This window comes from Panulirus ornatus, chromosome 1, assembly GCF_036320965.1.
Source record: "Panulirus ornatus isolate Po-2019 chromosome 1, ASM3632096v1, whole genome shotgun sequence".
Classification (NCBI taxonomy): domain Eukaryota; kingdom Metazoa; phylum Arthropoda; class Malacostraca; order Decapoda; family Palinuridae; genus Panulirus; species Panulirus ornatus.
The window spans coordinates 75,670,577-75,684,977 of NC_092224.1; the positions used below are offsets into that span (position 1 = coordinate 75,670,577).

Genomic DNA, 14,401 nt, shown 5'->3' on the forward strand with positions numbered 1-14,401 from the left:
TACTAGTCCAATATTGCAAAGATTCAAAGACAAGTTCACAAAACTGGGACATAAACACACATAATACTATCATCTAACGAAATAACTTCAGGAATCTGTGTGAAAGAGACTTGGAAGTCGACATCGTCCCTTAACCTAGCGCCAGAGTCCCATTTTAAGAAAATAGTTAATGATATTAACTGTTCACATCATACGTAGAGCCAAAACTTGAATATACTTCTCAAGTTTGGACATAGCACCTACGGAAGTAGAAAGAGCTAATAAGGAAGGTGCAGAGGAATACCACAAAGACGGTACTAAAAGGATACTAAGAGATGAGACAAAGGAAAGGGCTAAAGGTCTTCAAATTGCCTACATTGAAAGAGAGAAGAGTGAGGGTGACCTGACCACAACTTTTGATTTTTAAAACATTTCTACGAGAGTTGTAGGGATAGAGCAACCAGAGGACGTAATATGAAATTAAGCGAGATATTCTCTGACAGAGATATGAAGTTTCTCTGTAGTATAAGAGCGGTGGATGAATGGAATAAAGTGACCGAGGACATGCTTACATATATTTAAAGGCCTCATGCGGTCAAAATTTACTTGTCGATCTTTCTTCGGAATCTCAAAATTCTCCAAGTTCTATACATGAAAACAAAAAAACAGAAAACGTTGAAGTTGTAGAACTTGAAGTGGGTACTCTATTACCTTTCTTGCAACCATTACATTTCCTTCTGTAATGTCACAAATATGACTCGTGGTTGAAGCATTCGTCGTTTTCACTATAGCGAGCGCAGAAGCGGGAACAGCAACGCGGGCTGACGGAGGCAGATCTTGCGTGTTAGAAACGTCACACGGTCGTAGTTGCAATTGATAGTAAACAGTTTTGTGAAAATGTATCTCTACGTATTCCCTAATACCGAAAGAGAGCCCAAGATATGTGTATACTTTCTGTTCGGCGACATAAGCTTGGCAACTGGCTGCTATGAAAGACGATGGTCCTCTGCTCAGCAATCTTGAAGGAATCAACAAGTTTTACCTTGAAGAAGCATACCGCAGGAACCTGGGCATAAAGCTTTTATCGAAAAAAACGAACCGTCCCTTCCATAAATGTTGCATACCAAAAGGCAAGAAGATTTCTGTTTCGGGAGCGATGATTGGGTAGTATTTGAGTTGTTTTTTTTTTTAACTTACGCAGATATTAACAATTATTACACAATCAGTCCAGACCCTCGACTAACGTTCTGTTCTTCATCTGCAGTGAACATTAACTCTTACGGTAGTCATCATCAAAACTTCCTATGCATTCATAAACTGTTGCTCCTGTTTCTCTTGTAGATACAGTTAAAGAATCATTATGGTCATTTATGAAATTTCAATGGGGATTTTTACGAGCATCAAGAAAAGTGATATGCACAAGACATAAGAGAATATACAAACATTGTTTTCATTGCGATTTACCAAATGGCGTCCTAGCTTCGTCTCTTCGATGTATATCAACTGACTGTTATATTTCTCTCTTGTGTCTCCCCTGATGATGTGATTATTACACGAAAGTACACTTGGGAACTTTTCGTGTTTCATTTTCCCGTGGACTCATAGGAATATCTTGATCACGCGCAAAATTGTAAGCCTTTCCAATACGTGTATATGAGTGGTTGGGCCATTCTTCGTCTGACGCGGGAAACAGCGATTATTATAATATATATATATATATATATATATATATATATATATATATATATATATATGCCACACAAACGAGAAAAAGATTGAATTTTCAAATTTCGAATAAAGATTGACATGTAGATTCTGTAATGCCTTTAGGAGTAAGTACACAAGTACACACACCTTTCTTGTCAACGGAAATAATCTCTGTTTCATCATGTCTTTAAAGAAAAAAAAATCCAGCCGAGTGAATCAGTCTCAGATGAAATCACGAACACCCTTTGATTTAGCTTCAATATCCCTAACGATGCAAGAAATTGAGGTGACCAACGAGTGTCATGTGTGACATATACTGTTGGGTAGTGCGTTGCACACTTAACATCGCTGAACCAAAGTTCAGGTATTCACCACACTCCTCTGCATTAACTACTGGAAGGTTTGAAACGGGTAATGATATACAACGAACTACAGATAATGTTTTTATTATGAAAATATATTAATAAATATGATAAATACTACTTTTGGTATAGATATTTGTACATGACACTTAAACACATAGTTCATGAAGTAGAAATGATAATGTCATACATCAGTGTCTGGCGCCAACGCTAAACTCAACCTGCTGCATGTCAAGCTTGTTCTGTGTGGTGTGTTGCCGGGGTCCCTAACGGCCTCGTTATCCAGAGGGATCGTGGTCGACGTCCTCTCTGACGCAGTCATCTCCGCTTCACTCAGTGTGTTGACGTAGCAGCCCGCCGGCCACCTGCAGGTTACACGCTCCTCGTGGCAGGTCTCTTGTGATCTTCGGTTCCTTAGTTCTCATCGTTGACCAGTTGTTGTTGTCCGTAGCAAGAGATGAGTTGATATTATTTGTGCATTTACTACGAAGGCTGCGTTCTGCTGCTGTTAAAGCCATATCCCAGGCTGCTGCTGTGTGTTGACCGAGGGATGATTTGCTCGCGGCTGCTGGAGGCAAATCCAAGACACGTGCCTTCTCGTCAGCGATCTCTGTGATGGTGGGAAGCTGCTGACTCCATGAAGGCTGAGGCATTACGGTGACGTGTCTCCCTCCTGGACCACTGAGAGTTCGAGCAACAGACTTGAGAGTTACGGAGGAGCGTCTCTTGAGGATGCTAAGGATTCCTTGGTTATCCTTCTTGGCCGCCTCCAGATCCTCAGCGTTGTAGGACGATGAGGCTCGCAGCAGCTCCACCACACTAGATAAATAAACAAAAACATTATTTTTTGAACACAAATGAATCACTTCAGAAACTATAAATCATAATTCCATAATGAGCAGCGTCTCTCATCAGAATAAGTGCCTTATGGTCCTAGACAGTAGGAAACTTCCTTACATGAAGGTGATCATGATGAGGACGTTCAGGCCGGCGCCGAAGAAGAACTGAGCAGCGGGGAAGGTGTCCACAGTCTTGTAGTAGATGGGCGAGTAGGCTGCGTAGCCCACCATGGGCATCAGGCCGTTCAGGGCGGCCATCACGGCGTTGATGCGACCTGACCAGAACACACCACACTTGTTAGAAGCTAAACATTCGTGTTATGAAATATTTGCACGTATTTAACATCCACATTTATGAATACATCATTGCCGTAGAATCTCTTAGTTCCAACGTACCAAACAAAAGCTAAACATTCGTGTTATGAAGTATTTGCACGTATTTAACATCCACATTTATGAATACATCAGTGCCGGAGAATCTCTTAGTTCCAACGTACCAAACAAAAGCTAAACATTCGTGTTATGAAATATTTGCACGTATTTAACATCCGCACTTACGAATACATCAGTGCCGGAGAATCTCTTAGTTCCAATGTACCAAACATAAGAGCATTTTTAAGCAAGATGAATTTGTATAGTACACGTCCGCATGTAACTCTGGCAAGTCATGCATTACCCTTGATTAGACAAGCTTCGATATCAAGTCTAATTATGTTAAAAGTCCTTCCAGCTAGATCATGAGGACTGAGAGAGGCGGAAGAACTCACCTTTCTCCTTACTGGCGACGAGTTTGGTGGACATGGACTTGAAGGAGATGACCATAGCGTTGGAGATAACGCCTGCGGGTGGCCCCAGCCACATGAGGAAGGATTGAGGTGGCCCCATCACCAGCCCGTAGCACACGTACTCTCCTATGATGGACACCGCTCCCAGTACCACTAGTGATGGATCCGTGAAGGATAACATCCGCGTCAGGAGAGGCACCAGGAACAGAGACCCTGCACACACAACGGTAATGGCGAATTATTATACTGAAACTTTGCTAAATACAATCAGTCAGACTGTCTTTAGTATATGCACACTTGCTTTGATAAGACGACACTGAAACGTTAGTGCGTTACTATGATGAAGTAATCATTAACTTTTTTACTCTCTAGGAAGAAATACAAAATCTGTTGTTGTTTATAAAGAGTTGCTCTCGAAAGATTTAACCTGAAGCAGGAGAACGTGACGTACCGAGAGCAGCGAGCAGGTTACGGTAGGTGATCCAGTAGCCGTAGTCGGTGGCCTCCCAGTGTAGGGCTCGACGTACGAACATGTACATGAAGAACCCTACAACAACAACAACATAAACAAGACCTTTAATATACCAAGCAGCTCTGTGTGTTGCACCTTTGTTCTTCACTTTAGTTATGGATGTCAAAGTGTTGCTACAGAAAGTATTGAATGTTATTATCTCAAGAGAAGGAATGTTACTGGTCAAGAGAGAGGAGTGAGAACGTGTTAGTTTACCTCTGGCAATGCGACGGATCATGTTGCCGAAGACAACAGCCATGAGGATAGTGCGGGTGTTGCCCTCACGCTTCTTAAACGCCGTCTTGAAGGACTCCACCACACGTCGCCAGTTAAAGAAGTCGGCCACCATAGTGGAGACACTCACGTCCTTCTTCTCAAAGGTGGGTTCGTCCTTTAAGGACCCCTGGGCCCGTAGCTTCTTCTTGGCGAAGGGTCCGTGACTCTCCTTGATGAAGAAGACGACGTAGACGACGGCGCCGATGTAGGAGAGCAACACGAGGCCCAGAGCCACGTTGTAGTCGCTGTACTTGATGATTAGTGCCCCGATGAGCGTGCCCAGCGGGCCACCTAAGAACCACATGGAGTTGGCGGTGCTGACGCGAGATGTGCGTTGGTTCTCGCGGCAGATGTCGCTGATGTAGCTGATGGTGGAGGAGAGGATGCCGGCGTTGGTGCCACCCAGGGCCTCCAGCAGCGTCACCAGGTACAGCACTTCCACAGGCCAGGTGGTCTGCCAGTTGGAGAGCAGGTAACCCCCGGCATACATCACGTGACCCACCAAAGTCACCAACATCGGAATCTGTCAAGACACATACTAATTAGCTTACCATAGAAATCAATGAAACATATTCACTTTTCTGTCTTTCATTTTTGTCGATACGTATAGCTATAATCTGCTCTCTTGACACTGTGTTCCTCAACGTTTTTTTAGTAATGCTATAATCTACATGCATTTACAAATGCTTTCAAAGTCTCGAAGATGCAAATAACCAACATAATTTAGTCTAAGAATAACCTCGTAATAGTTGAAATATAATCGACCATCTCCCACTATATCCACCATATCACACTATATCTAGCACGGGAAATCTCTAAATCATCAAAGTTTCATTTTATATGAAAAGTACACTTATGACCGGTAAACACTGCCAGGTTCTCAAGATTCATTAGTCTGAATATAATTCAGAACAAGAGGGAACGAAATGATACTGGCCATACATTCACAAAGATTTACTGGTGAAATATGCAGTAATTAGTGCTATAATGACTTTATGTTGGTATTGGTGGCATCTTAGGGAAATAGGGGAGCCTGGGTGTCGCCCCTAACTCACCTTGCGTCCGTATTTATCGCTCCAGGCGCCCATGAAGAGCACGAAGATGAGGGGCAACACCGACAAGATGATGCTGTTGTAGAAGGTGAAGACGGAGAACTCTCTCTGGACGCGGACGTTCTCCTCCGGGTGAGCTGATAGGTTGTCACACACCTGTAGGGAAGAATAACAATGTGCTCAATAATAAACAGTATGCAGTACATCTGCAGATGGTAAAAAAGAAAATGTGTTCATGATGGACTCACACACCCGAAGGGTATAACTGGAAGTGGAAGAGATCATGCATATACAGACACACACCTACTCCACACCCAGAGTCAGTCATCATTATTCATATTCATACACAAAGCATTGTCGCTACGCTGGTCATAGGAATGACCTGTTATTATGCTTATGGCAACTGATTGCGTAATTTGTAATTTGAGCTCATTTGGAGTCAGTTGGAGATGACAGAAGATTTTATGATTATTTCATGAAAAATATTAATACTCGTCTTATTCTTAACGAGTCGGATTAAGGTAAAATGTGTTGTCTGCAGCGCTGTTTTGTGTTAACAATACCGTCATTTTTACCGTCTCTCGTGACAGCTGAACTTAGTCTTTCTAAAGTTATGGCCTCACACGGTACAACACTCACCTCTGGTGACAGTCCTAAGTTGACGGAGCATATTTTGTTCATCTGGACGTTCTCTATAAAGAGGAGCATGGCTTCCTTGCACGCTCCGTCGACGAGCATAACAGGCTCCACAGTGATGGTCCGCAGAACACCCATGAGTCCGGCCACAACGCCTTCCGCCATCCTAGTGTGGATGGCCCGTCAGCCTCTACCACAGGCAACTCCTGTTGGTGGTAAGATTTGCTATTACATTCCAGGTACAATACTCTTACTTTTTACAAGTGCTACGAATTATACTGTTGACAGATGTAATCTACGGTGGTTGATTCATGAATCATAATATCTGTATGAAATATACTAATTCATGTCAATAAGTAATTTAAGTTTGTACTATATATGGTATCATATATGGTTAATTGAATTTCTAATGATTCTATCAACGCACCTTTATTGAAGACCTGAAGTTACTGACTGGTTGTCATTAATATTGGTATATAGGTAATATCATAGATTACAAAATTTGGGAACAATAATGTCTTACAAGCAAAAGTTATATTTCATGTAACAAACTACAGATAAGTAACGTAAACCATACCTCTGAGAGGGAGAACTCTTCGGCAGGTACTTCTGCAGTTAATTGTTGAATCTCAATAACTTGTTCAAGTTGTCTTGTTCACTTGGTTGACTGGTGTCCAAATATCTTGAGTAACTTTACTGATCGATGTTCAGGTCTTCCTTGAGCCTCAGTGACCCTTCAGGCCTCTGCAGTGCTCCAGCTTCGAGTGTGGTGAAGACGAAGCTCACACAAATTTATATTATGTGGGGCAACTATTCGTCTCGGGGAAGATCCCGACATCATGATTGTTCTCCTGGTGACGCAGTCTGTCCAGGGGTGGAACCGTGAGGTTGGGGGGTAGGTGGTGGGGTGCGGAGCCAGTACTCGCCACCAGTGACATTATCAAATGCGAGTTTTTAACGGAGGAAAAATGTATGACGCCCGTCGACGAAAAATAGTTTTGGTCAAGGTCATATATTATTGACGGCACTGGTGATATTTTTCGTCAGTAAGCAACTACCTTCGGTTGACGTAAGTGACAGTCATCACATCCTGACATTTCTGTCCAATATGAGGGTGTGGGCGTCCTCTGGTCGTCGCCAGTCGCCCAGCCAGAGGTATACCTAACACCATTACTCATAACCTTACCTAGGCTTCTCTCGGAAACTTTAGAAATATTTTGATAAAGAAAATTCTCATGATACACAACTGATATGGAGCGTGTCGACTTATTCACTGTATCTTACTCGCCACCAGTGACATTATCAAATGCGAGTTTTTAACGGAGGAAAAATGTATGACGCCCGTCGACGAAAAATAGTTTTGGTCAAGGTCATATATTATTGACGGCACTGGTGATATTTTTCGTCAGTAAGCAACTACCTTCGGTTGACGTAAGTGACAGTCATCACATCCTGACATTTCTGTCCAATATGAGGGTGTGGGCGTCCTCTGGTCGTCGCCAGTCGCCCAGCCAGAGGTATACCTAACACCATTACTCATAACCTTACCTAGGCTTCTCTCGGAAACTTTAGAAATATTTTGATAAAGAAAATTCTCATGATACACAACTGATATGGAGCGTGTCGACTTATTCACTGTATCTTATTCGACTTATTGAAGTGTCAAGGAGACATTTATCATGTGGGCCAACGAACATCGCTGATCATGAGTCCAGCGATGAAAGCCTAGCACTCTTAGACAGTTCTGTGGCAACAAGAGCGAGACAGCCTGTATCCCGCCCCAGGTGGACGTGCGTCTTCATCCGCTTACTGTGGCTCACCCTGCTGAATGCCAGCTGCATATTTTTTTTACCGTAAGTTATCAGGGTCCAGGCTAAAGTGGTTTCAAATTTACCTCACAGTAATGACAATATCCTCTCAATTATCCTCCTCCAAGTAGTGGAAGACGTCATTACAGAGAAAAAGGTATTGAGTTCGTTGTTACGAAAGAAGCTTTGTCGTCATTGAGCCATGAGTTCGGATTTAACCTCTTCCCAGGACCTGCCAGGATGTGGTGGGTGTAGCGGCCGTTCTCACGTGTCCATCAGCTGCTCTGACACACACACACACACACACACACACACACACACACACACACACACACACAATAAAATCTGATACTACAGCATATTTAGAGTTAGCAATTTCCTTATGTTCTCTAATTTTCTCGGTATTATTCTACCATTAGGTGGGTGCCCAAACACCAGTTGTCCGTAGTCCATAATATATTACATTCAAGCTTTCACCTTCACAGAGGCATTATCAGGAATCTACAAGATGGGGAAAATGCGTCATAAAACTTGGATAAGAAAAGTAAAACGCAAACAAAATATAGAAACACTCGGAAAAACACAGCACATAGCGCATGAAAGTAAAGGAAACACTAAACAAATTAACTCTCATGAAGGGTAGTACAATCTAAGTACAACATATGGAAACAGAAAAATAGAAAACTTACAGTCGAGGAAAAACGCAGAACAATATTACACAAGAAAGTCCATCACTGAATATGATAAGAAGGGCAAAGCGAGACCGTTATTGTCCGGACGTGGATCCGAGGTCAGGTTGACATGTCTGATTCTCTCAGACCTTCGTAATGTTGGACTGTGTTCCTAACTTCCAGCAGTAGGAGGCCCGTGTTTCTGACGTCCAGCAGTGGCGGACTCGGTAGGTTGTGGTAGGTTAGTGACGTGTTTTATCCGTCTACGTCGTGTTGGCGAACCATCAAAAAGCTGTGTGGCGGTGGTGAGGTTTGTCTGGATGTGGATGAGAGGTGCTTTCTTTCTTATGTGAACGGTTATCTGCAGCCTTCTCCGAACACTGCAACTAGTGATGATTTTGTTGTTATTTACTATAATCTCCCTCGTTAGTCTCGTTCCATGCTCTTGTTCATGATGATGTTTGACTCCACCGTCTTGTAACTGGAGCGCCAGGCAGCGGCTCAGATGGGATACGTCATTGACCCACCACAGCCTACCGAGTCCGCCACTGTTGGGCGTCAGGAACATAAGAAGGATGAATACCTCTGAATATGCTCTTGTATTCAGTTCTACGTGTGTGTCGTAGAAGGCGACTAAGAGGGGAGGAGCGGGTGGCTGAAAATCCTCCCTTCCTGTATTACTTTCTAAAAGGAAAAACAGAATGAGTCAAGTGAGGACTTTTTCCTCGAAGGCGCTGTTATTTGTTCTTGACGCTACTTCGCTTACGCGGGAAGTGGTTGGAAATCCTCCCTTCCTGTATTGCTTTCCAAAAGAAAGAACAGAGCAAGTAGCCAAGTGAGGATTTTTCCATATAAGGTTCGGTTATCAGTTCTTGATAACTCACTCACGCTTCGAGTGTAGTGAAGACGAAGCTCTCGCGAATCTATACCATGTAGGGCAACTATTCGTCCAGTTTTGGATATGAAGCAAGATATTCAAGACTATTCTCAAACGTATCTATGGCATGGCTTTCAACTACTCTAACTAAAAGCAGCTTGTTAGGTCGAGATTATCGAAACCTTTGATATCTGTGAATACCTTATGTTCTTTTCTGAAGTATATGTATTTGAATCGCTTAGTTGGTTCCTGGAAAGCAGACCTTCCCTGAATACCTTCCATTCCTCACTCATTCCATTACCTTCATCTGCTCTCACCTTTTGCCATCCTACACTCAGTCTCTACCCCACCAGTTGTCGCCCTCCGCGGCACGCTGGGAACGTAGGAAGTATTCTTTTCCCCAGGAATATGTGTGTGTGTGTGTGTGTGTGTGTGTGTGTGTGTGTGTGTGTGTGTGTGTGTGTGTGTTTCTACAACACTCCAAACACCGTTTCGATATATCTCATGACCTTACATGCCTACTATGCAACTACCAAGAACGAAGATATCAAGCACATTTGATAGTCAATTGCCCTGCACTCTCTGCACATAGACACACACACACCACCACCACCACCACCGCAACACTTTGTGTCCCATGGTCCCTGAGTGCAGGCAGGAGCTTCTTGAGGATAGAAGGGACTCCTGGGACAGGAGGTATATATATATATATATATATATATATATATATATATATATATATATATATATATATATATATATATATATATATCTTTTTTCTTTCTTTTAAACTATCCGCCATTTCCCGCATTAGCGAGGTAGCGTTAAGAACAGAGGACTGGGCCTTTGTGGAATATCCTCACCTGGCCCCCCTCTGTTCCTTCTTTTGGAAAATTAAAAAAAAGAAAAAAAAAAAACGAGAGGGGAGGATTTCCAGCCTCCTGCTCCCTCCTCTTTTAGTCGCCTTCTACGACACGCAGGGAATACGTGGGAAGTATTCTTCATCCCCTATCCCCAGGGATAATATATATATATATATATATATATATATATATATATATATATATATATATATAGGTTCAGATTGGTGTGTCTAATTGTGTGTGGATATAACCAAGATGAAAAAAAAAGAGATAGGTAGTATGTTTGAGGATAGGAACCTGGACGTTTTGGCACCGAGTGAAACTAATCTCAAGGGTAAAGGGGAAGAGTGGTTTGGGAATGTCCTGGGAGTAACGTCAGGAGTTGTTGAGAGAACAAGAGCAAAGGAAGGAGTAACACTCCTCCTGAAGCAGAAGTTGTGGGAGTATGTGATAGAGTTTCAGAAAGTAAACTCTAGATTGATATGGGTAAAACTGAAAGTGGACGGAGAGAGATGGGTGATTTTTGATACCTATGTACTTGGTCATGAGAAGAAAGATCATGAGAGGCAAGTGTTTTAGGAGCAGCTGAGTGAGTATGTTAGCAGCTTTGATCCAAGAGACCGAATTATAGTGATGTGTGATTTGAATGCAAAGGTGAGTAATGTGGCAGTTGAGGGTATAATTGGTGTACATGGGGTGTTCAGTGTTGTGCGTGGAATTGGTGAAGAGCTTGTAGATTTGTGTGCTGAAAAGGACTGGTGATTGGGAATAACTGGTTCAAAAAGACAAGTAAATATAAGTATACGTATATTAGCAGGAGAGATGGCCAGAGAGCGTTATTGGATAGCGTGTTGATTAATAGGTGCGTGAAAGAGAGACTTTTGGATGTTAATGTGCTGAGAGGGGCAAGTAGGGGGATGTCTGATCATTATCTTGTGGAGGCGAAGGTGAAAATTTGTAGAAGAGAGAATGCTGGGGTGAGAGAGTGGTGAGAATAAGTGAGCTTGGAAAGGAGACTTGTGTGAGGAAGTACCAGGAGAGACTGAGTGCAGAATGGAAAAAGGTGAGAGCAAATTATGTAAGGGGAGTGAGGGAGGAATGGGATGTATTTAGGGAAGCGGTGATGGCTTGCGCAAAAGATGCTTGTGGCATGAGAAAGATGGGAGGTGGGCAGATTAGAAAGGGTAGTGAGTGGTGGGATGAAGAAGTAAGATTGTTTGTGAAAGAGAAGAGAGGGGCGTTTGGATGATTTTTGCAGGGAAGTAGTGCGAATGACTGGGAGGTGTATAAAAGAAAGAGACAGGAGGTCAAGAGAAAGGTTCAAGAGGTGAAAAAGAGGGCAAATGAGAGTTGGGGTGAGAGAGTATCATTAAATTTTAAGGAGAATGATAAGATGTTTTGGATGGAGGTAAATAAAGTGCGTAAGACTAGAGAAGAAATGGGAACATCGGTGAAGGGGGATAATGGGCTGGTAATAACAAGTAGTGGTGAAGTGAGAAGGAGATGGAGTGAGTATTTCTAAGGTTTGTTAAATGTGTTTGATGATAGAGTGGCAGATAAAGGGTGTTTTGGTCGAGGTGGTGTGCTAAGTGAGAGGGTCAGGGAGAATGGTTTGGTAAACAAAGAAGAGGTAGTGAAAGCTTTGCGGAAGATGAAAGCCGGCAAGGCGGCGGGTTTGGATGGTATTGCAGTGGAATTTGTTAAAAAGGGGGTGACTGTGTTGTTGACTGGTTTGTAAGGATATTCAATGTATGTATGGTTCATGGTGAAGTGTCTGAGGATTGGCGGAATGCATGCATAGTGCCATTGTACAAAGGCAAAGGGGATAAAGGTGAGTGCTCAAATTACAGAGGTATAAGTTTGTTGAGTATTCCTGGGAAATTACATGGGAGGGTATTGATTGAGAGAGTGAAGGCATGTACAGAGCATCAGATTGGGGAAGAGCAGTGTGGTTTCAGAAGTAGTAGAGGATGTGTGGATTAGGTGTTTGCTTTGAAGAATGTATGTGAGAAACACTTAGAAAAGCAGATGGATTTGTATGTAGCATTTATGGATCTGGAGAAGGCATATGATAGAGTTGATAGAGATGCTTTGTGGAAGGTATTACGAGTATATGGTGTGGGAGGTTAGTTGCTAGGAAGCAGTGAAAAGTTTTAACAAGGATGTAAGGCATGTGTACGAGTAGGAAGAGAGGAAAGTGAATGTCCGTTTGCGATGCGTGATGTCTCCATGGTTGTTTGATTTGTTTATGGATGGTGGTTGTTAGGGAGATGAATGCAAGAGGCAAGTATGCAGTTTGTTGTGGATGAGAGGGCTTGGAAAGAGAGTCACTTGTTGTTCGCTAATAATGCAGCGCTGGTGGCTGATTCGGATGAGAAACTGCACAAGTTGGTAACAGAGTTTGGTAAAGTGTGTGAAAGAAGAAAGCTGAGAGTAAGTGTGAATAAGAGCATGGTTATTAGGTTCAGTCGGATTGAGGGACAAGTCAACTGGGAGGTAACTTTGAATGGAGAAAAACTGGAGAAAGTGAAGTGTTTTAGATATCTGAGAGTGGATTTAGCTGCGGATGGAACCATGGAAGCGGAAGTGAGTCACATGGTGGGGGAGGGGGCGAAGGTTCTGGTAGCGTTGAAGAATAAAAAGAGTGTGGTTGAGAGAGCAGAAGAGAGTGTATTGAAATGGTTTGGTCACATGGAGAGAATGAGTGAGGAGAGATTGACAAAGAGGATATATGTTTCAGAGGTAGAGGGAACGAGGAGAAGTGAGAGACTAAATTGGAGGTGGAAGAATGGAGTGAAAAAGATTTTGTGCAATCGGGGTCTGAACATACAGGAGGGTGAAAGGCGTGCAAGGAATAGTGAATTGGAACGATGTGATATACCGGGGTGGACGTGCTTTCAATGGATTGAACTAGGGCATGTGAGGCGTCTGGGGTAAACCATGAAAAGTTTTGTGGGGCCTGGATGTGGAAAGGGAGCTGTGTTTTCGGTGCATTACACATGACAGCTAGAAACTGAGTGTGGACGAATGTGGCCTTTGTTGTCTTTTTCTATGCTACCTCGTGCGGCGGAGGGGGGTGCTGTTTTTTCATGTGTGGCAGGGTGGCGACGAGAATGAATGAAGGCAACAAATATGAATATGTACATGTGTATATATGTATATGTCTGTGTATGTATATGTATGTATACGTTGAAATGTATAGTTATGTATATGTGCGTTTGTGGGCGTTTATGTATATACATGTATATGTGAGTGGGTTGAGCCATTCTTTCGTCTGTTTCCTTGCGCTACCTCCCTAACGCTGAAGACAGCGACTAAGTATAATATATATATATATATATATATATATATATATATATATATATATATATATATATATATATATATATATATATATATATATCCTAACCTGAACCAGGTACCCATTTTATCGACCAATCCCTAAGAGTGGATGAACAGCTGGGTTGGCTGTGGACCTATGCGCTCGACCCTGGGCGGCCCGTGAATGTGTCACGGTCAGAAACGTTGTTCATTATATCATGTTTGTGCCCTATGACTAGCAAAAAGAAATATCATCATACTAAGCGGTAACAGTAGTAGTAGTTTCAATATTATTATCATTATTTGCTCCCTCGGCTGGTATTGAACCTAGCTCCTGTGAAAGCCCGGCAGACAGTGTAAAATGCGGTGCCGGTTGTTCTAGGTATGGTGCTAGTTGTCTAGGGTATAATGTTCCTTGTTTCTATGGTGTGAAGCGAGTTGTTTTGGGTAGGATGCCGGATGTTTTAAGTATGGTGCCTTCTGGGCTAGATATGGTGACGGTTGTTTTAGGTTTTCTGCCAGTTGTTCTAGGTATGGTGCCGGCTGCGCTTGGTGTAGTGCCGGTTGTTCTAGCCACATTGCAGGTTATCCTAGGTACAGTGTACAGTGCCAGTGACGACACATACGGTGTCCGATGTTCTAAGTGTTTTTTTTTTTTTTCTATTTTCTTACGGGTCCGATTCTATGTAGGAAACCAGAATATATCTTGTTTCC

The 14,401-nt window shown here is 42.7% G+C and overlaps 1 protein-coding gene across 1 annotated transcript; it reads right to left on the minus strand.

Annotated features, from left to right (window-relative positions):
• Window positions 1-2,174: 2,174 nt before the first annotated feature.
• LOC139752651 (solute carrier family 46 member 2-like) lies at window positions 2,175-6,899 on the minus strand. The gene is given in 9 exon segments (XM_071668444.1): window positions 2,175-2,409; window positions 2,411-2,867; window positions 3,006-3,162; window positions 3,655-3,885; window positions 4,124-4,219; window positions 4,400-4,982; window positions 5,515-5,667; window positions 6,151-6,353; window positions 6,725-6,899. Coding segments are annotated over 8 exon segments (2,016 nt in total). The 5' UTR covers window positions 6,313-6,353; window positions 6,725-6,899; the 3' UTR covers window positions 2,175-2,232.
• Between the last annotated feature and the right edge of the window lie 7,502 nt (window positions 6,900-14,401).